Source organism: Heterocephalus glaber, unplaced genomic scaffold (genome assembly GCF_053883595.1).
Source record: "Heterocephalus glaber isolate CG9 unplaced genomic scaffold, H.glaber_assembly_v1.0 deba00001481, whole genome shotgun sequence".
Lineage (NCBI taxonomy): Eukaryota > Metazoa > Chordata > Mammalia > Rodentia > Bathyergidae > Heterocephalus > Heterocephalus glaber.
Window position 1 is genome coordinate 13,351,124 of NW_028258317.1, and position 21,959 is coordinate 13,373,082.

Genomic DNA, 21,959 nt, shown 5'->3' on the forward strand with positions numbered 1-21,959 from the left:
TATCTGTCAGTCTGTCTGCCTATCTATGTATCTATGTATCTATCTATATATGTATATGTATATATATATATATAGAGAGAGAGAGAGAGAGAGAAAGAGAATCTTTATTTTCCCAACTCCACTTACTTACTTACACCAAGGTCATTCAGGGGCAATTAGAAATATAAAACAATACATAAATAAAGGTCATAGGATGCATCAGTAGTAGCCTTATCTTTCCAATCCCATAGTAGCATTAAGCAATCTTTATCCTCAGAACATTAAAAAATTTTGATATAAAAATCAAAAAAATTGATATTAAAATTATCATGATATATTTTATTCTAAATTAAAATTAACCTATTGTCTATCACCCTCAGTTAAATTGTGATTTCCTTGATGGAAAAGATTCTTGTTTGATTTCTCTTTTTCAAGCCTTAGCAAAGGGGTTGTCAAGAAATGTGTTCAATAAATGTTTGCTAAGTGAATGTAGAAAAAAGAGAAACAAATTAATATAGTAGAAAAGAAGTATATACATGAACAATAAAATAAAAATATTTTGTGATATTTACCAAAAAAGCTGAAAGCAGGTATGATTATAGCTCAGAAAAGACAGATTACTTCTAGGTAGGAAACATCATTAGTAAATAGTGGTTAAACCTATAATCCCAGCTCTCAGAGGCTGAGGTAGGGGGTCAGGGGACTGAGGTAGGAGGACGGCAAAGTTGAGGCCAGCCTGGGTTACATACCAAGATCCTGCCTTTAAAAAAATAAAAATCACTGGGGATATAGTCTAGTATAGAGTGTCCCTGAATTCTCTCTTCAGTACTCAAGGAAAGAAAAAGTTATATCTGTAAACTTTAGAATCAGACAGCCTTATTTTTAGCCCTAACTCTACCACACATGCATTTATGTAGGCTAGGGATATAACAGTAGTTTCTTTACCAGTGAAATGGGGATGATGTTATTTAAAAGAAATAAATGAGATGATGCATATAAAGTGTCAGGTACCCATTAAGACACTGTAGAGTGGCTAACATCTCATCATCATCATCACCATCATCAAAGGTTTTGTGATGTAAGCAAGCACCCACTGCCTGGATGGCCAGACACAGGGCAGAGCACCAAACAACCAGAAGGTATGCACAAAGGTACTGTGGGAGTTGGAAAGATTCACGCAAAATAGGGAGGGGAAATGGTGTTATTTAATTGATACTCTGCGTGGTTTCAGGAAGGCAGTTGGGGAGATTGGGAAGTGGCCTTTAACTTCAGACCAAGGTGTTTAGTCTTTATTCTACACACAGCACTGTGACTTTACAGAATTGAAAAACGGTAATGACTGGTTCAGAGCCAGCTATAGGAAGAATGTTCTGGCTTTTTGTGCAGAATGGGCTTGGGAGTATGAGGGGAGGCGGAAGAAGGTACACCACTTAAGAAGCTTTTCCAGTGCTTTCCCTGAGAGGTTGAAGTTGGTGGCAAGGGAAAGGAAAAGAGGGAGCAAACATGTGGGACCTTGAGAGAATCAATCAACAGAACTGAGTGAGAACTCAATGTCCTCCTGGAAACTTGCTGGCTCTTGGTTTCTATAAAGGTATGAGGAGACAGAGTAAAGAACAATTCTGAAGATGTACAGCCAGGTCTACTATTGCAACAGAAAGAAAACACAGAATAGCCTAGTTTTAATTAATTAATTAGGTTTTTTTTTTTGGACCAGGAATCAAACTCAGGACTTTGTGTTTGGCAGGCAGGCACTGTGCCACTGAGCCACATCCCCGGCCCCCATTTACCTTATATTTTGATCATATCTTGTAATAAATAAAAGCATGGAGTTGGATCAGCTGAGGGTGAGAGTCCAGAGGAAAGGGGCTCATCTTTAGAAAACATCTCTTATATCTAGGAGAGTGAAAGAGAAGCCTATGAGTGAGGAGGGAGGAGAGAGGTAGAAAACACGCCTATATAGAAACTGAGAGTGGAGTGAGTTTCCAGTATTCCGAGGAATCATGAGCTGCAGACAGCTCAAAATGAAAGAACTAAGAGTTTGGCCTTTAGGAAATCACAGATGACTTATGAGAGAATAACACGTGGAAGGAAAAACTAGATTGTAGTGCCAAGGAAGGAAGTGGTGCAGGAAAAGGTCCTGAGAACACACTGGAGTTCAAGAGGTTCCCAGACAAAAGGACAGAAATAGGATGGTGGCTCAAGGTGAAAGCAGAATTACCCTTCCCCAGATAAATATCCACTTGCCCATGATTATTCACATATGGCTACTTGTGTATATTTTAACCGCTTGCCAGTCTAATATTTAAATAAGGATCACCAACAATTGCACATTTTTTCAATTATTTTTATAAAGCAATATAACAGGAAATGCAAAAATGACAATTTTATCAAATGTATTCAATAATTTTTCTGTGTATGGTTTATCTTAAAACATTCAATATACAGTACAATTTTATGATCTGGACAGTACTATCTAGTCTCTTTCCAAATTCTTTTTGCATTATCATCTTTCTTTGAACAACATACCTGACACTGTCATGTTGGCCTTTCCTTTTTTTTCTGTGGATAGTATAATTTCAATAAAATGTCTACCTGCTAAATGTAATGGTGAAGACATCGATGGTGGACAGACTGGTTGACGTTTCGCTATTCTGTATTTTTAAGTTATTCGGTCTATTAGACCTAATCTAAATTTTGGTACCAGGGATCCAACTCAGGACCTTGCGCTTGGGAGGCAGGCAGCAGAACCACTGAGCTAAATTCCCAACCCCTTTCCTTGCTTTTTGATTGCAAGATAGATTGTTAGATGTTGGTCAACTCTGTCAACACCACTCATAGAATTATTATAATCATCCACCACTACTGGAATTTTTAAAGTTTCATTTCTTCTTTCAAGTTCTATCATTTCTGTATTATGAATAGCTGACAATAAGAGACATCTTTTTTGTCTTTCTATTTCATAATACAGATTTTCCTCTCTGATCTGCTAATATTTGTCCCTTTTTCAATTTTTTTTTTTTTTTTGCAGATCTTTTGGCACTTCCTATTCAGTCTTAGTGTCCCAGATGTGTCCGTTTTGTATTGTAAAAGAATGTCAATGAGTTCTGGAGAAGTATAGGAATTATATCTAATATACTTACAATAAGAGCTTTTATAGATTGTAGCACAAAATTACAAGTTATTTTTCACAAAATGAACATGAATTAGTAAAAGAAAATAACCAGAACTTATTGTTAGATTTCACTAGAAACAAACATCAAAGGTGAATACAATGTTCTAAATAAAGAGTATGCAAAAAATAGTCAATATAAAAAAATAAACAGATGTACGAGTGTATCTCTTGCAAAGAAGAATCAACTGGCTGAAATGACACCTTTCAAAGCGATGCTGGGAGTAGCCAGTATGTAAACAAACTTGCTGCCCAAGTGACCCTCGGGGGCAAACTCTTAAGTGGTTCACAGAAGGCACTATTAGTGGAGGAGGCCAGAGGAGGGGCTGTGGAGAAATGAGATGGAAGCCAGGCTCCTGCTGTTCTGAAGTTACAGAACACATTATCTGTACTCGTACAGTAGCATCTGTGTTAGCAGAGACAGAGCTTATTTATCACATGACCACAGACTGAGAGTAGGACACAAGAAACTCTCCTTTCCTACTTAGGAAAACAAAGCTCCATCCATTTGTTGAGAAGAATTCAGAAGCTTTGAGAAAATATTTTCGCCAGGAAGGAACGCAAAGATAAACAAGTGCATGATGTCTTCTCTTCCTTGACTTTTCTACCCAAACGTATTTTAGGAAAGTGCCCAAATGCATCATTAGAACACTCCAAATAATACTATTAACACTGCCTGAGTTTATAGGTCTGACATCAACACAATGCTTTTCATTTCATATAAAGCTCTCAGGATCTCTTTAGTCTTCACAGAATCCCTGTGAGGCATTACTTTTCTGTTTTATAGGGGAAGAAACTGAGGATCAGAAAGAATTAAGAGATATTCCCCAAATTACTCTGACAGGAAATGGCAGAGCCTTCTACCCTGGGTCTTTCAATACATGCTTCAAACCACTCACATAGTCTTCACAGTATGACACCCCAGGTGGGGTTTGACAAGTCAAAGTGTAGCAGCACTCTCATTTCCCTGATTTAGGGGCTCTAAAATTCTATCATTAGAGCCTAAAATGACATTAGCCTTGGCCACTAAACTATGCACTATATGGGCTGAACTATTTTCCCTATGCTCCCTTTATTAACCACACCATAAAGACCGTTGGAGCAGGAGTTCTTGGCAATGTGTTCTCTTGCTCCAGGTGGTCAGGAGGCAGGACAACAGCTCCTTTCCTCAATACCTAGTTTGGTCTAGTAGGAAGAGGGTCAGATTTGGACTACCAGTCTAACTCTGTGACCTTAGTTACATTATGCAAGCATCAGGTTCTTGATCTGAGAAATGAGTATAGTAACAGCTATTTTATGAGTATGCTCCCAGCATCCAGTGAAACACTTGCAAAAGTAGGACCTTGTGCTGGGTTTCTGTTGTAGCCATTTTGAAATTCTTAATAAGTTTTGAAGGAGAAGCCCAGCATTTTCATTCTGTGCTGGGCCCCAGCAAATTATGTAGCTGGTCCAAGTTGTATGCTCTTGGCTAAGACTCCATCTAACCTCTCTGAGCACTACAGTCTGTAATTAATTGAACTGAACTAGATTATAGGAAATACATTGATAAGACCATTCTCAATCCTTGCTTTACTTCACCTGTTAGCAAACTTTGACAGTTTGATCAATCCTTCCTCCTTAAAACATTTCTTCACTTTAGCTTCCAGAACACAAGACTTCTGCTTTTCCTCTGTCCCACTGACTGCTCCTTTGCTGTGTTCTCTCTAATCTGTTCATACACCTAAAAGTAAACCCTTGATCATCTCCAAGTCTGCTCCTCCTAGTCTTGCTCTATTTTTTTATTTGCTCATACAAAAACCTCAACCCATATTCAGTTTGTACATCAATCCAAAACCTCACTACCACTTCCCCACTACCATTGAAGTCCAAGCCATCATTGTTTCCCACCTGGATCACTGTGATGGCCTTCTGATCAGTCTTCCTGCTCCCACCTCCTCCCTATCCCACATGGTAGCTGGAATAATCCTTTAAACTTTCAAGTCAGTCTGTATCATTCCACTGTTCAAAACCATCCCATAACTATTCATCTCCCTCAGAGCAGAAATCCCTACTAGGGGCAACAAGCTGCTCTCTGATCCCTTCTCCTTGCCACTCTCCGTAGGCCATTGCTGGTGCCCTGTTCTAGGAAGGTCTTCTCAGATATCAGCAGAGCTGGCCTCTTTCCTCCTTCCATCCTGTTCACCAGTCACAGTAGAGTTGTAGTAGACCACACTATTGGAAGAGCAGCCCAGGTATATGGGCATGGACCTCTAGTCTCAGCTACTCAGGTGGCTGAAGCAGGAGGATCACTTGAGAGCTCAGGAGTCTGAGATCAGCCTGGATAATGTAGTGAGATCCTATCCCAGAAAAAAAAAGCAGCTACCATCATCCTCCCCTGTACCCTCCTATCATTTCTGGCTAATTTTCTCCAAAGTTTTAATTACCATCTGATATATTTACATTTTGTTTGTTTATCTTCTCCATTAAAATGTTGGTTCTGGACTGGCGATTTACCTCAGTGGCACCACGCCTGCCTCGCAAGCACAAGGTCCTGAGTTCAATCCCTGGTACCAGAAAAAAAAATTAATGAAATAAAATGTAGATTCTGTAAAGGCAGAAATTTTTTTTTTTGGTGGTGGTGGTGGGGATTAGAATCCAGAGCCTTGTGCCTGTTAGGCAAGCACTCTCTACCGCTAAGCTACTGAGCTACATCTCCAGCCCAGGGCTCTGCCTCTTAATTGCTGTATCTCCAGCACATAGGCTGAATGACTGTAAGACCTTCAGGACAGATGATGGTATTGCAGCAACATTATCCCCTCAATTGTGCATACTACCACCCCAGGCTGCATGTTCACAAAGCTGGCCTTGTGTCCAGGAGTGAGGGCATGTATAGGAATGACGGGCCCAAGCTGCCCATGAGACCACACTGTGGACAAAAAGGTGACTCAGGAGAGGTAATGCCCCCAGGAGTTTGTGGCCAAGAGGGAAGTTTTATGTACACATACACAAAACTTCAGAACAAGGTGGCATTTGTTTAAAATATCTGGCCTTTAATGCTTAATGTTTCATATTCTGGTAATAACTCTGGACTTTCTTCCCGATAGAAAAAGACCACAAACTATGGCTTATGAATTAACTGTATGGCTATTTCTGTCCCAAATTCCCGCTCTGTTCTGCTTATCATACCAGACACCTTGCCTGACTTCTAATCTTGTTTGCACCAGAGTTCCCCCCACATTAGTCCCCTCCACCCATTATTGCCCTCGGTTTGCTGTTGATTTGAGTCGACTCCACCTCTTCTAGTCCCTCTACACTCTGCTTCTAGATATAGGGAACACTGGGCAGGGGTGCAATCAACTGAGGAAGTTGTCACAGGGCCTGAAGAATCTAAATACAATCTCTTTACAATAAAGATGTATGTCTTCTCTCCTCCATGAGTCTCTGGCACTCAGAGCTCAGGTTCTACACTGTCCACCTGTGTAGCCCAACAGCCTTGTGTGCAGTCAGGCTTGCTGAACTGTTGCACAGGATACTATAAACTCTAAGAATAATCCTATTTAAGTACCTCTGTATCCTCAGAAGGTATCCTAGAGCAACTCGGTAAAGTTACTTTATTGAGCTATCATAATGTAAGAAATAATCTAACTAGCAAGAATTAAAACATCCCATTTGGGCTTGGTGGTGCATGCTTGTAATCCTAGCACTCTAGGAGGTTGAGGCAGGAGGACAGCAAATTCAAGCCCAGCCTGGGGAGTTTTAACAACTTAGTAAGAACCTGTTTCAAAAATAAAAACTAAAGTCAGGGATTTAGCTCAGTGGTTCCGCCACCTGCCTTGCAAGCACAAGGTCCTGAGTTCAATCCCCAGTGTCAAAAAAAAAAGAGAGACCAAAAACCAAAGAAACATTCCAAAAGGACCAATATTTTAAATGCTATGTTAAACTGTTAAACACTTTAATAATTTTCAAAGTTACTTTGAGATCTTTAAATCTTATATCTGAAAATCCAAAATTTTCAAAAGATAAATTACAAAGAATATTGCCATTCCCAGGATTCCCTTGAATAGGAATTCCTTGAATCATCTGACTTTTTAGATATAGAGATTTATTTAAGTGAAAACCTGGGAAACTGAGAAACATAAAGCTAGGCATTCGGATTTGGTTATTAAAAAACAGTTTAGATTTTAGTCATGGGTACTAGGGTGTCAGGTTATTTTCCATACTTTTCAGAGTGCTTGAGAAATTGTTTCTCTCTTACCTTTCCTCTACACATAATTTTCATACCCAGGCAGGATCAAGCATAAAAAAAACATGACCCAACTCAGAATTAGTAAGAGGTGGTACTGGCAATAAAAATGTTGGACCGGTGAATCCTTCCCCTCCTTGGTTCTCAGTTTCTCCAAATATAAAAAAGGAGTGCCTATAATCCCAGCACTCAGGAGACTGAGGTAGGAGGATTGCTGCGAATTTGAGGCCAGCCTGGGCTGCAATAGTGAGCTCAAGGCCAGCTGAACTGTATAGTGAGAACCTGTCTCAAAAAATGAAAAAAAAAATATATTTATATGAAAGACTAGATGATTTTGGACTCTTCCAGTTTTGTTTTTTTTGGTAACGCAGATCGAACTTGGGACCTTATGCTTTCAAGGCAGGCGGCAGAACCACTGAGCTAAATCCCCAGCCCAGACTCTTGTGGTTCTTAATGTGTTGAGATGGTGAGGGCTGCAGGCATAGCTCAAAGGCAGAGCACTTGCAGAGCATGTGTGTGTGGCCCTGGGTTCCAACAGGAAGAAAGAGTGCACACACAAAATTAGACTATGGATGTAAGGGAGTGCCTATTCACATTACAATGTGGCTTTTTTTGTTTCTGTTTTGTTTTGTTTTTTTGGAGGGTATTGAACCCCTAGACACTCTACCACTGAGCAATATCTGCAGATTAATTAATTAATTACAAGGTCTTGCTGTGTAGTTCATGCTGGCTTTGAACTCCTATGTAATCCAGGCTGGGACTGATCACAGCAATCCTCCTGCCTTGGCCTCCCATATTTATTTTATTTTTGAGACAAGGTCTTGCTAAGCTATGCAGGCCTCCCAGTGCTGGGATTTTAGGCGTGTACCACCATACCTGGTTTATAGTGGTCTGTGCCACCCCGCCCCCATACCTCCCTAGTACTGGGCAGTGAACCCAGGGCCTTCCCACTGAACTACATCCCCAGACCTTAAAATTTTTTAAATTTTGAGACAGAATCTTGCTAAGTCACTAAGCTCCCTAGGCCTGGGTCTATCTTGGAATCCTCCTGCCTCAGCCTCCCTGATGGCTGGGATTACAGGTGCTATCCTTCAGATTTTCTGAGTTTCTTCAATGCATTTACACTATGACTTGGTTTACTAAAATCTGGTTACTATAGTTTTATTATTAATATAAGCAGCTAACATTTACTAAGAAGCTCAATGTGTTAGGTGCCACTTATTCAATATGCTAGGCATATATAAAATGCCTCTTAGGCATTATCTGATTTAACCATCCCAATAAATCTATCAATAGATACTTACGTTGTCGTCATGTTGCAGATAGGCAAACCAGCTCCATGGCTAACTGTCTAGCTCGCCTAAAGTCACTGAGGTGCAGAATGGCAACACTGGAACACAAATTCTCTTCATTTCAATCTGGCTGTTGCACACACTGTTAACCCCATGACTCCTAGGCTGGGTGCCTCGTCTAGGAGGCACTCGGCATTCCTTCTGAGGAGCCATGGTCCTCTGTGCCGCCTGCCTTCACAGATGGGATGATAGATTGGAGATCGGATAGTTCCTTTGATTTCAGCTTAATTCCTGGAACATAATGTGGTGATCTTTCCATTAAGAAACGCTTTCAGACTTTCCCTCGGATGAGTAATAGTGGATTTCATCGATTATTTTGAATCACATGAATGATAGGATGAGCAAAAAAAGATACAAACTGGCTTTGAATTCCTAATTTGGTTCTTGATGTTTATTTATTGTCTAAGTCTTAACAGCATACACAGTGAGACATCACATTATTTTGCAACATATTTTGCGATGTATTCATGTTGTTATTTTGCAACATATTAAGGCAGAAAAAGCCACATCCAGAAAAAAAAGTAAAATTAATTTTACACATATACTTTATAGCAACAATATGAAATAGGCAAGGTGGATTATTTGCCCATTTTGCAAATAAGGGAGAGAGTCACAGAAAAAGGAAGTGGCTTGCCCTGGGCTCCTGAGCTGGAACCTCGTTCAGTGTTCTGCTTATACTAGGCCACCTCTGTATTGTAAAAGGAGGCCCTGTGGCCACAGCCTGGTATGGCACAACCTCCAGTACAGTTATTGCATGTCCTGAAAGGAGTTCAGATACTTCCTGGCAGATAGAACCAAATGACTGCTGTTCTGGAGGCTGCGGGTACCAGGCTGTGCCACAGAGGTTCCTGTATCAATAACAACCTGTGCCCAGGGATGAGGACGCAGTACCAGCCATTCCCCTGCTCATACCTGTGCAGTGTGATAAAGAAAGAAGAATTCATCTGCAGCTGTGGCCCACCCAGATAAAACTTTTAGGCGGGAAGTCAAGTGACAAGGGAACATATGTGTGGTTTTTTTTAAGTGTTAGGTTTTTAAAAAATATTTTTAACAAGATTTTAGGCTGCTTGTGGAAGCCAGACCAAATAACAGGAAGATATTGCAGCAAGATGGACTTGGAAGAGGATCAGTCTCATTTGCAGCTCCAACAGACACCTGACCATCATCAAAGAGAGACTCCTACTCCAGGTAAAGAAAGAAACCTTCAGAAGTGGTGGCTGCTGGGAGGAATTGGGACTGTAATTATTTTCTTCTTTATGAATCTGGCAAAAAAAAGAGGCCAACTGAGAACATTCATATAAACTTAGGTGGGAAGAACTGGTTATAGAACCACCTGAAATGACTTTTAGGGCTAAAATTCTAATAAGCCAGAGAAACAGAAGGTAATAACAAATTATTAATAAGATATCCATTTAAATGAAAGATAATGAAAATATACCCCTACGCTTCTATGGTAGCATAAATTTGGTCTAACTTTTGGAAAGTGATCTGGAAATAGATGGTAACAACTGTAGTAGTTCTTACACTTTTGATTCCTAATCTCAGTCCTGGGATCTGTTTTAAAGTAGCATTTTGCAAAATGTTTTGCAGAACTTGAGGTCTTGAGACATCCTAAGATAATGTTTTAAAACTTTTTGGTTTGATGAATCTTTTCGGTATTCTGATGAGGTCAAGATCCCTTCTTAGAATAAACATTTAAAATATATAAAATTGAGGGCCGGGGATTTAGCTCAGTGGTTTTGCCACCTGCTGTGCAAGTGCAAGGACCTGAGTTCGATCCCCGGTACCAAAAAAAAGCCCAAACAAAACCAAAAATATATAAAATTGAGTATACAGATTATAAAGGAAGCAATTACATTAATAATCAACATTTTAAAATTATGATACAATAATATGTGTTTATTTATAGAGGCATTAAATAACAAGATACAGTTGTGGGTCTAATAATCATAGTGTCAAATCAAACAAATCATGTCTAATAAATGATATTTTTAAGGCATCTGAAACAACAGCAGTATATGAAAAAATCTTATTTCTTTTGGTAACAAAATCACATACTACTAGAATTATTGTGATTTGTTACCTATATTCATAACTGTAGGAAATGGTAATTCTAATCAGAAGTTGGTAAAAATAAAAGTAGAATTTTTCCCTATGAAGACTCCTAGTCTGTCAATAATGTTAAGTGAAATAAATCAGACACACCAACTTTTATGTTGCATAGTTTCTCTTATACGAGAAAATCAAGTAAAAATAATTTAAAGAGCAAAAGGAAAGAGATAATAGGAAACAGAGAATAGATTTACAAATGGGTAGGGGACCAAGACATGGAGAGAGAGAGATGGGAGCAGGGGGAGTAAAAATAATTAAGATGTGTTATGTACATGTACCAACTCCTCATGATGAGTGTAATCATTACATACTGTCAACATGTACTAATAAAAATTAAATTAAATAAAAATAAAGAGATAAGCAAATAAATATAAGATTAAAATTGAAAAGAAAAAGAGAACCTTGTCCTTAGCACTGCACAATGGTGCATGCCTATAATCCCAGATATTCTGGAGGCTGAGACAGGAGGATTGCAAGTTCAAGCCTTGCCTGGGCAACTTAGTGACTTAGCAAAAACTTGTCTAAAAATTGGGAAAGGGTGGGGGTGTACCACAGTGAGAGGGCTCTGGGTTCAATCCTTAGTACAAGGGGGAAAAAATCTTTACCCTAAGAGAAAAAAGGTGCCATGGTACACATCTGCATCACTCCACAGGCTCTAAGAGGTTCTACATGGCCCACCCATTTGCTTTTCTCAAACTCAGATGAGAGAAGAAACTTTTTGATAATACTCTTTTTGAGGGTACTAGGGTTGAACGCAGAGGTGCTCTACCACTGAGCTATATCCTTTTTTATTTTTTATGGTGAGAAAGGGTCTTACTCAGTCACCTAGGCTGGCCTTGAGCTTGCCATCCTCCTGCCTCAGCCTACTGAGTAGCTCAGATTACAAGTATGGCCCATCTCATTTAGCTTGATAATATTCTTAATATTCTAAAGAACTTGAAGAAACACTATCTTAAAGGAAAGGTTGAAAAGAGGAAAAAGTTGTATGCAATGAATACACTTATAATAGTTTTTGATATGCAAGGCAATAGTTTGATATGCAGTAGTTTTTGTTTTTGTTTTTTTGGTACCGGGGATCAAACTTGGGTCCTTGCACTTGTGCAGCAGGTGGGGAAACAACTGAGCTAAATCCCCAGCCCCAGAATTTTTTTGGGGGGGTACCAGGGATCAAACTCGGGACCTTGCATTTGTGAGGCAGGCAGCGGAACCCCTGAGCTAAATCTCTGGTCCGATGTGCAGTAGTTTTGATATGATGGTGACAGCCTAAATGCTGGATATAAACCAGGTAAATAAGAGTGCATTGGCTATATTAAGTACTATGACATTAGTAAAATCATAGGATGACTATCTCATGAGAAATACTTCTGATATAATGTCAGGTTAAAACAAACTGTGATATGTTATCATTACAACTTTGTATGTATGGTCTAGATGGAAATGAGGAATAAAATGAAACCAGGTTATTATGTTAAAGATAGCAGAATGACACAGTGATATAGTGGTTCATGAACTTAATTCTTTCCATGATTCTGGTCACCAACTGAATTGGATGAGAACCAAATGAAATTCAATTGTTAGGTCCAATGTTGAATATATATGACATGAATAGGTTGGTAGCATACTAATGTACAAATACCATGTCTGAGTAGGTCTCTGATCTTTCTATTCAAAAAATATTTACTAAATATCTACCCTAGATTCTGTCTGGAGGCATAAGGATATGGCCCATGCCCTCAAAATCTCGAAGAAAAACCCAGAACAGGGATTCCACCACTTGGCAATAGGACTCTTCTGCTGACCGATACCACATGTCATCTCTCCCTCCAGTAACTTTCATTTTCATCCTACAGAAATCATTGGAACTTGGAGCTTGCGGAACCGAGAACAACTCAGAAAAAGAAAAGCTGAAGCACAAGAAAAGCAAACTTCACAATGGGCATTTCGGTATGGTATATCACCAGGGAAGGGGACTAATATTTGTCCAGCATAGGTTATGTGGTGAGCAGTTCTGCACTAACACACTTCTGTCTTTGCATCAACCCTATGCATGATGTGCTGTTATCCTTGTTTTATAAAAAAGCCACCAAAACCAAAACCAAGAAACTAATCTCCAACGAGTTAACTCTCTTGCCTAAAGCCATAAAGTTGTAGCAACAGAATTTTATCCCTGGTCTCTTTTAATTAAAGCACCAGGCAACCAAATGATGTGGTGGAGAATCCTGGTGTGTGGCTATCCTGGTAATATATGTGTAGACATACAAGCATCTTGTTAACAGTTCATTGTGGAGGAGCTTTCTATTAGTGTCACCCTTGGTCACTAAGTATGATTTTTCTCAGCTCAGAATAACCCCAAACATTGTAAATGAGTGACAAATACTTCGGTAGTAATAATAATAATCTACCACCAATGTCACCAATGTAAGCTCAGGGAGTGAGTACAGGAAAGTGATTATAAATTAGGCAGCATCAGTTGCATTCATTTAGAACATGACTATGGCAATGGACTTGCTTGCTTGGAGATAGAAAAAGGGAGCCCACAGAGCCTGGGCACCAGGGATACTATGGGCAGGATAGTTTTTTATTTTGGGAGGCTGTCCTGTGCATTGTAGATGCTGTTTTCAGACCTCTGGAAACCAATCGCACCTCTTTCTTCCCATCCCAGTTGAGACAGCCAAAATATCTTGTTAGACATGTTAAATGTCTTCTGGGGTGATTTGGGGAAAAGGAGAGAAAATCATCCCCACTTGAGAATGATTTTGCAAAGCATTCATTTAAAAATTTAGTTGCCTTTTTTGGGATAGGCTTTCTGCATTGCCCAGACTAGTCTCGAACTCCTAGAATCAAAAGATCCTTCTGCCTCAGTCACCCAAGTGCAGGGACTATGGGCATGCACTGTGCCCAGCTTGCCCTCTTATTAAGGGCATTTTTCACTCCCCGCCAGAACAGGGCTGTCTGTTCTGCTACCTCAGATGTTTCTGTAATGCCTGTTAGCTCACATATGATTGGTAAAGAGGAAAATGATGCCCGTACAATGTGGAAGTGGTGTCGGTTCATTTTTCTTAGTCAAAAGGACCAGAATAGTGGAAACAGAATTAAAACCTTCAGCGGAAGAGGGAAGGGCCCCTTGTGTGGCCACTATGAAAGCAGGATCCTTTTCAGCCTGCACCCAGGGCTCCCTCCCCAGAGAGGTGTGCCAGCTTTGCAGAGCTCTCGCCATGTGGCAGGTTGCATTTACCGTTGTGGCCAGCTTAAGGTCCAGTGACTACGAGCTTACAATGACACTGTTGCTTCTCATTCTGAGTTCTTTTTCACTTTTTTTTTTTTTGGTACCAGGGATCGAACTCAGGACCTTCCGCTTTCAAGGCAGGCGGCAGAACCACTGAGCTAAATCCCTGGCCCGACACTGTTGCTTCTCTACATTTTCACTATCCCCTGAGGCAGACTCCAGCCATCAGAGACTGCCTATCTGAATTATCCAAGGTTTCTCTCTTGGTACCAATTACTGGTTTTGTTAATGTTAAAAGATTGTATAGGTTTTGAGTTGTTTGTTCCAAGTCACCCCCCCCAACCACTGTTACTTTTTAGTGCATGACTTCTCAGGTGAGAATTTTCAGGAATGCAACCATGATTTTATAGCAGAAACTTCCATATTTGGGTCCTGTTGAAGGTTATCCAGTTAGCTTCCCCACTTCTACACCCATTGACCAGACTTCTGATCATTACTGGGTTTCCCACAGAGTAAGAGTGGCTTTGTTTACCTTACATTCATTTGCCATCCTAAGCACCCTCTGCTAAGTGACTTTGTACTTCTCACTGTTCATTTAAAAATTAGTCTTTAGGTTTAGTTATCAGTTTTATTGTGCCTAGTCAGTGAGCTCTGCCCCTAACAAACAGGGCTTGTGTCATTGTGCTGACAGAATTGATTCTCCAAGTTTACTGAGCTGAGGGCACAAGTCTGAGGAATTCTCTGAAGTAGATGACACCTTGGTGAGCTTGGCAGTTGGCTAGACTTGTGTGGTGACATTCTCTATGTTATTGAGAGCTAGGCCCTCTTTTTTCATCACAACACACATACATGGTGAAACCTTAGTGTCTTCAGAGTGAGGCAGCATGGCGTAATAGTTCAGAGACTGGCAGACTGGCCAGATCAACTAGATATAAAGCCTGACTTCCTCACTTCCTAGTTGTTAACCCAGGGCAAATTACTAAACTTCTCTGTGCCTCAGTTTTTTATCTGCCAAATGGAGATAATAGTAACCACCTCGTAGGTTGATGTGAGATTACAGAAGTTAGCTACTGACAACAGTGCCAGACACATAGGGAGGACTATAAATGTTTCTATATGAATATGAGAGAACTAGTTTTACTGTATTTGAATGATTCATCTATGTTAAGTTAGGTGTCATTCTTACAACTGCTACATGCAGTTGGGCAGATATTATTACATACTACATACAGAGAAGCCAAGGCAGGGAGAGATTAAGTGACTTGTCCACAATCAGGAGAGAGTTTAGGCCATGCCAAAACTTTTGTATTGTTTTGAAAACTATCAGGGAAGACATGGACCATTATATTACTCAGATCTCCCCATAAAGAAATCTATATAACATATTATTTAATAATTAATATCTAGGGGAAAATAAATATTTACTGAAGAATTCAGATATGTCATCTTTAAAAAAAAGCCCCGACAACAAGAGCTTTATAATTTGTCTTGTTACCTTGGTTACTTGGAGCAATAGTTCAAAATGCTGTGGTGCCAGAACATCATCTTCAATTTCCTTTTCTCCTATAGGATTCTTATATTTAATATTCTTATTATTTAATTATATAAAATAGCAAAATAATATTTATATTATTTAGTGTTTATTTGATAGTATTTATTTTACATATTTCTTTTTATCCTTTTTGGGGTGTTACTGAGGATTGAGCCCATGGCTTTCCCACTGAGCTACATACCCAGCCCTTTTTCATTTTTAAAAATTTTGAGATATGGTCTTACTAAGTTCCTAAATTGCTCAGGCTGGACTCAAACTTGTGATCTTCCTGCCTAAGATGCCCAGAGTTCAGGAATGAGCCACCACAATATATAAATGATTTTGACTTCAAATTGTTTTTAGTGAAGTAATCTTTAAATATTTTACTATGAAAAATTTCAAACATATGCAAATGTAGAATGATGTGGATTCTTAAAAAATGTGCAAGGAATTATGAACACTACAAAGATACAAGAAACACTGGCTTTATCTCCAAAGAATATTTAGTTTGCTAAAAGAAATATGGTCTCTTCAGAAATAACTACAGTACGAGGCAGCCTGGCTTAAATCATGACACAATAAATCCTATAGAAAACCTTTTAGAGACAAGTGCTGATAATGCAACCCAAAACTCACTAATTTATCACAAAGTGCCATCACTGCAATTAAATCTGACAACTGAAGTTTTAGTTTAGAAAAAACAACTAATACATTAACATCTTTTGTCTTAAAAGAAAAACAACACATGTGCCATAGATTCAGCATCACTGCTATAGGAGTATAAGCAGGGAGAGCATTTCAGTCTTGTGGTGTCTGTGGTCTGTTAGAGAAGGCTCCACAGAGTGGGGTAGCATGGAACAGAATTTCAATAAGTTTAGAAAAATGATGAAATGCTTATTTATAGTACCTTCCCCCTTTCCCCCAGCCCATCTGTATTAGCCATCTGTATTTGGTTATATTTGCAGTGCCTAACAATTTGTCATTGGCTGCAATTCGCATATATCTTATTTCATCTTCTAGATCTTTAATCTATTAATTAGGTATAATAAGGTCACTCATGCCATTCTACCAGGCTTCTTAACCTCAATAATTTTTTCATGCAGCTTTTGATTCAGCTTACAGTACACCTCATTTGATATATTCGATAGCTACTTAACATTCCTTAAAGAAGCTACTGTATCAGACAAGCAAGCCATATGCACCATCCACCTGCAGCCTGCACAGATGAGGAGCCATGCTTACATTGTAGATCAGAAACTCAGGTGGATCAGTTTACCCAGGGAGTAGTGAGTCTACCTCACTAAACTCAAAGAGACGAAATCATAGAGCAGAATGTAATTTTTTTTTTGAGACAGGGTCTCACTGTACAGTTCAGGCTGGCCTTGTACTCATTACGTAGCCAAGGCTGGCCTTGAGCTCACAGTGTTCCTCCTGCCTCAGTCTCCCAAGAGCTGGGATTACAGGCATGTGCCACCATGCCAGCCTTGTCCTCTATTATTTTATACAGGAATTATACATTGCCCATAACCCAACTTTAAGGATATGCTAACACACACACCACCACTACTACTAGTACTACTACTACTACTACTACTGCTGCTGCTGCTGCTACTGCTACTAGAACACTGGTGTGCAAGGTGTTAAAGTCAAAAAGTCCTGGAGGAACATTTCCTCTCCTAACAATTGACATCATGTAGCACTGTTCATTGTACAAATAAGGAAAGTGAAGCCCAAAGAGATTAAGAGACCTGTTCAAGGTGGTGCAACAAAACAGTAAGATCCTGGAACTGTTAATAAGAGTATTTATTTGAATTCTGTAGTCCTGCTGCTGACACTAATTCTGATCTCTCTGCAGAGAACAGAAGAAACGCAAGTGGCAAAAAACAGGAAAAGGAAAAGGAAAAGGCCCGAAGAGACAACAAAATGCAGAACCAAAGATAGAGCCTCCGTCACAAATAGCAAAGAAAATGATGGAGGAAGCACTGGTACCTAAAGAGGAAGAAAATGAGTCACGTGGGAGAGTAGCTGAAGCCCCTGCTTTGGTAGCTTCCCTAAAAAACACTGTGGCTGAGGAACATTCTTTTGAACTACCTCAAGAAAGCATTACATACCAGGAAAATTCTTCTGAGTGCCAAGAAATAGTGGTACAAAACCATTCTTCTGAAACATGCCAACATATGGCTGAACCTGAAGACCTTGCTCCTAAAATGTGCCAAAAGATATCTGTACTTCAAGACCATTCTTCCAAAGTATGTCAAGATGTGGCTCAGCCTGAAGTTCTTGCTCCTAAAACATGCCAAGAAGTAGCTGTGATTCAAGCTCATCCTTTCAAAATATGGCAAGATACAGTTCAGTCTGAAGTCCTTGTTCCTCAAATGTGCCAAGAAACAAGTGTTCCCAAAGCCCCTTATTCTACAACCTATGAAGTTGTTGCTGACCAGGAAGGGTGCACTCCTGAAGCAGCCCTCAAACTGGATGTGCCTAGAGACTACGCAGAGGACACAGACGAAGCCACAGCTGGACCAGAAAAACCCACTTTGAGACAAGATCAAGCTGAGACTGAAGGCTTCTTTCTCCAAACACAAGAAATAGCTCAGCCTAAAGACCTTTCTACAAAAACATACCAAGAAACAATGGAATCTGAATACTTTTCTCATAAAACATACAGAGAAATGAATGTGCCTAACAGTCTCTCTCATAAAACAATCCAAGAAACACCCAAGCCTGAACAATATTTGCCTGAAATAAACCAAGAAACACCTGGGCCTGAAGAATATTCACCTGAAATAAACCAAGAAACACCTAGGCCTGAAGAATATTCACCTGAAATATACCAAGGAACACATGAGCCTGAAGACCTCTCTACTAAAACATATAAAAATGAGCATGTACTTAAAGAACATCTTCCAGAACCATACCAAGAAACAGGCAAGCCCCAAGGCCAGGATCCTAAAGCACATGGAGAAGATGCTAAGGATGTTTATACTCTTCCTCAAGGTAGGAGGTGTTTATAGCAACAATATAGGTACATCTCACTCAGAGTAGCAATTTACAACCTTGTTTAACAATGCTCAGTTATTTCAATAGGTACTATGGCTATGATTATCTATTTTCAAGTAAAAAAATACTTGTCATGCAATGCAAGTTTGTCTTGGCAAATTTCCAAAGAATTGAAAAAAACTAATTGAAAATACAAGTATTGCATAGTAAGTACTTGTATATACTACTCATTTTAAGAAGCTATCATCAGTGAAATGAACTCAATATAGGGTGACTTATGAGCACAATTATTTTAAAGCACAATGAAATCTAGATTAACAAGAAAACTAGATGAATGAAGTTCTTCCAGGAGATTTAATTTTCCTGATAAAGTAATGGCATGTGAATTCATACTACAAAGTACTGATGGAGTTACAAAAGTGTAAAGTGTGATCCTGGAAACTAGGGAACTCATTGTGGTAGGCTTTATCAGCTTCACCAAAACCCTCTCTATTTCAGATTTATTTCTGAAAAGCTTCTTCAGCAAAGTATGTTGGAGTTTTTCTGCGGTACTGGGGATTGAACTCAGGGCCTTCACACTGAGCTACAGTCCCAGTTCTTTTTAAATTTTGTGACACCTCTCACTATATTGCCCAGGATGGGTTCAAACTTGGAATCATTCTTCCTCAGCCTCCCAGAGTGCTGGGATTACAAGCCTGTGCCACCGCACCTGGCTTCCAGCACAGTTAAAAAAAAATGTGATTGATTTTTTTTTTTTCTTGGTGTTTTGAGCCAGAGTCTCCCTAAGTATTCCAGGCTGGCCTTGAACTTGCTATGTAGCCCAGGGTGGCCTCAAACTCATGATGATCCTCATACCTCAGCCTCCCTGAGTGCTGGGATTGATTACAGGTGTACACCATCATGCTCAGCCCTCTTTCTTTATTTTGACTTGCCTCAGGGGCATGACAGAATCCTGATTCCCTTTGTGCAATACTGTGGACAGTAGAAGTGGGCTAAAGGTTGGAAGTTTAGCACAGTTGCAGAGCACTTGCCTGGCATGCATGATCTCTAGCACTACAAAAACAAAAAACAAAAACAAGAAATGGTCTGAATCTCTCAGACCATACAAGGTATTTATCCTCAGGAAACTGTTCTCTGAAGAAACCCCTTTGGGGTTTATTTGGTAGCTTATTTGTTCTTTCTGCTAAAAGATGAGAGCAACAAAAATATAGTGTTAATTGGTTTCCAAGTAATGCAGCTTTTGAGGAACTACTCAAAACAAATTTTTAAAAACAGATGTATAAAACTCTCCCTGTGCTGGTGGGAGTCCTACCTAATCATTTAAACTCAGCAAGGCCAATATGGGCAAGCAATTAATGCTAATTTTAGTTTTGGTTTTGCCTTACCAAACAAATGGGACTCTATTCTTTTGCTAATTATAAAAGTAATGTGTTCATTATAATAAATTCAAACAAGTGGATATAGAGTAAAAAAAGGTCCACATGATACTATCTCCTATCTCCAATCCCCAATGTTAAGGCTGTTGTTGTTTTTTAATTTTTAAAAAACAATTCTGTAACTTTTTTCAATTTATCTTATATATTATAGCCATCTTGGGCTGGGGATGTAGCTCAGCTACACCTGCCTGGCAAGGTCTTGAGTTTGATTCCCAGTACCAGAAAAAAAAAATGGAAATCTAGCTGTCTTTACGATGTCTTTTGTAATATTGTGTAATATTGTACTATCTGAATGTACAATAATTTATTCAATCAACCCTTATACCAACAAACAACTACATTGTCAAATTTTACTAATACATAATGTTCAACATCATTGGGAATAAAATTTATTTATTTAACATTTATTTGGTACTTCTTGTGTGCTAGATAGATTAAATGTTTTACACAGATTATTTTATTCAATGTTTTAAACCCTATGGAATCAGTAATATCTCCACTTTGTATACAGTATAAGGAAACTGGGGTTTTGGAAGCTTAAGCTTGTCTGATTATCTTTTGGATTATTCCCTACAAGTTGAATTGGTCAGCCCACAGTACTAATATTTAAAGTCTGAGCTGGATGTGGTGGCCCACACCTGTAGTCCCAGCCCTCTGGAGGCTGAGGCAGAGGATTGCTGTGAGTTCGAGGTCAGCCTGAGCTACATAGTAAGTTTAAGGCCAGCCTGAACTACATAGTGAAACTCTTTGCCTCAAGAAAAAAAAAAGTCTGGATATATTCAGACTGGCCTCTAGAAATGTTGTGGCAATTAATACAAATCAAGAATTTATATAAGTGCCCTTTCTCTACACCTTTACCAGCACTGTACATGATGATATTTTAAAAATCTGTGCCAAGGCTGGGGGTGTAGCTCAGTGGTAGAGCACTTGCCTAGTATGCATGAGCCCCTGGGGTCAATCCCTAGTACTGCAATAAAACAAAACTTTCATCTACTTGAAATTTGTTTTTGTGCTTGATATGAGGCAGGATTTTTTTCCCTCCAAGTGGACAGTCAATTGTCTCAATACTACTTATTGAATCTATTTTTGTATTTTATTTGATTTTACAGAAATGCAAGAAAAACCCAAAGTAGAAGAACCAGAAGTAGCAGCAATTCCACATGTTCAAGAGATTCATCCAGAAAACGATGTGTATAACTATGTTTTGTTTTAACAATGTTCAACCATAAAGTTGTAATCCAATGGAATGTACATCTTAATATTTTATGTGTGTTTTTCTCAAAGTATTGTAGAAATACCTACAATTTTCATGAATAATTTAACTTAGTCTCTTTTCCTTTTATATTTGAGAAGACTAACATTTTTAAGACTCAAAAACATGTTTGTGTGTGTGTGCACGTGTGTGTGTATATATGTGTGTGTGTGTGTGTGTGTGTGTGAAGGGAAGAGACAAGGGAAGGCTGAATAATTTTTCCTTCTAATAACAAACATTTAATTCCTTTTTAGTACCGGGGATCGAACTCGGGTCCTTGCGCTTTCGAGGAAGGCACCGGAACCACTAAGCTAAATCCCCAGCCAACAAACATTTAATTCTTAAGAGCAAAAAAGTGGTTATATTTTGGAAGTATATAGTTTTCTTGTCAAAGTTGTTCAATTATTGATATAACAGTACCATCAAAATTTTATCCATATTTTGTTTCTTTTAGCTAATCTGAATAATTTTTGTTCTGAGGCTCCTTAAAAGATATTTTGGAATGATGAATGTAGTTTACTTTTTGTATTTGAATTTGGATTTTCTATTTTTTACTTTTTAAATATTGTATTTATGCAAAATGTACATTAAACTATATGCTTAACTGTATGGACAGCATCATAGAGCTGTAGGGGTTAGAAGATCTATATGGCAAACAGTCTTTGCTTATTGGGGGTCAA

At 39.0% G+C, this 21,959-nt stretch overlaps 1 protein-coding gene across 2 annotated transcripts; it reads left to right on the forward strand.

Annotated features, from left to right (window-relative positions):
• Nucleotides 1–430: 430 nt before the first annotated feature.
• Hemgn (hemogen) lies at nucleotides 431–21,274 on the forward strand. Of its 2 annotated transcripts, none has more exons than XM_021244584.2 (5): nucleotides 431–1,130; nucleotides 9,778–9,910; nucleotides 12,685–12,778; nucleotides 17,447–18,588; nucleotides 21,137–21,274. In XM_021244584.2, exons 2-5 carry the CDS (start codon nucleotides 9,832–9,834, stop codon nucleotides 21,238–21,240), a joined length of 1,419 nt encoding a protein of 472 aa, XP_021100243.1. In that variant the 5' UTR covers nucleotides 431–1,130; nucleotides 9,778–9,831; the 3' UTR covers nucleotides 21,241–21,274. The 2 variants fall into 2 exon arrangements, with proteins under 2 accessions (XP_021100243.1, XP_021100242.1); XM_021244583.2 differs by having other exon boundaries at nucleotides 431–1,118.
• Nucleotides 21,275–21,959: the final 685 nt, after the last annotated feature.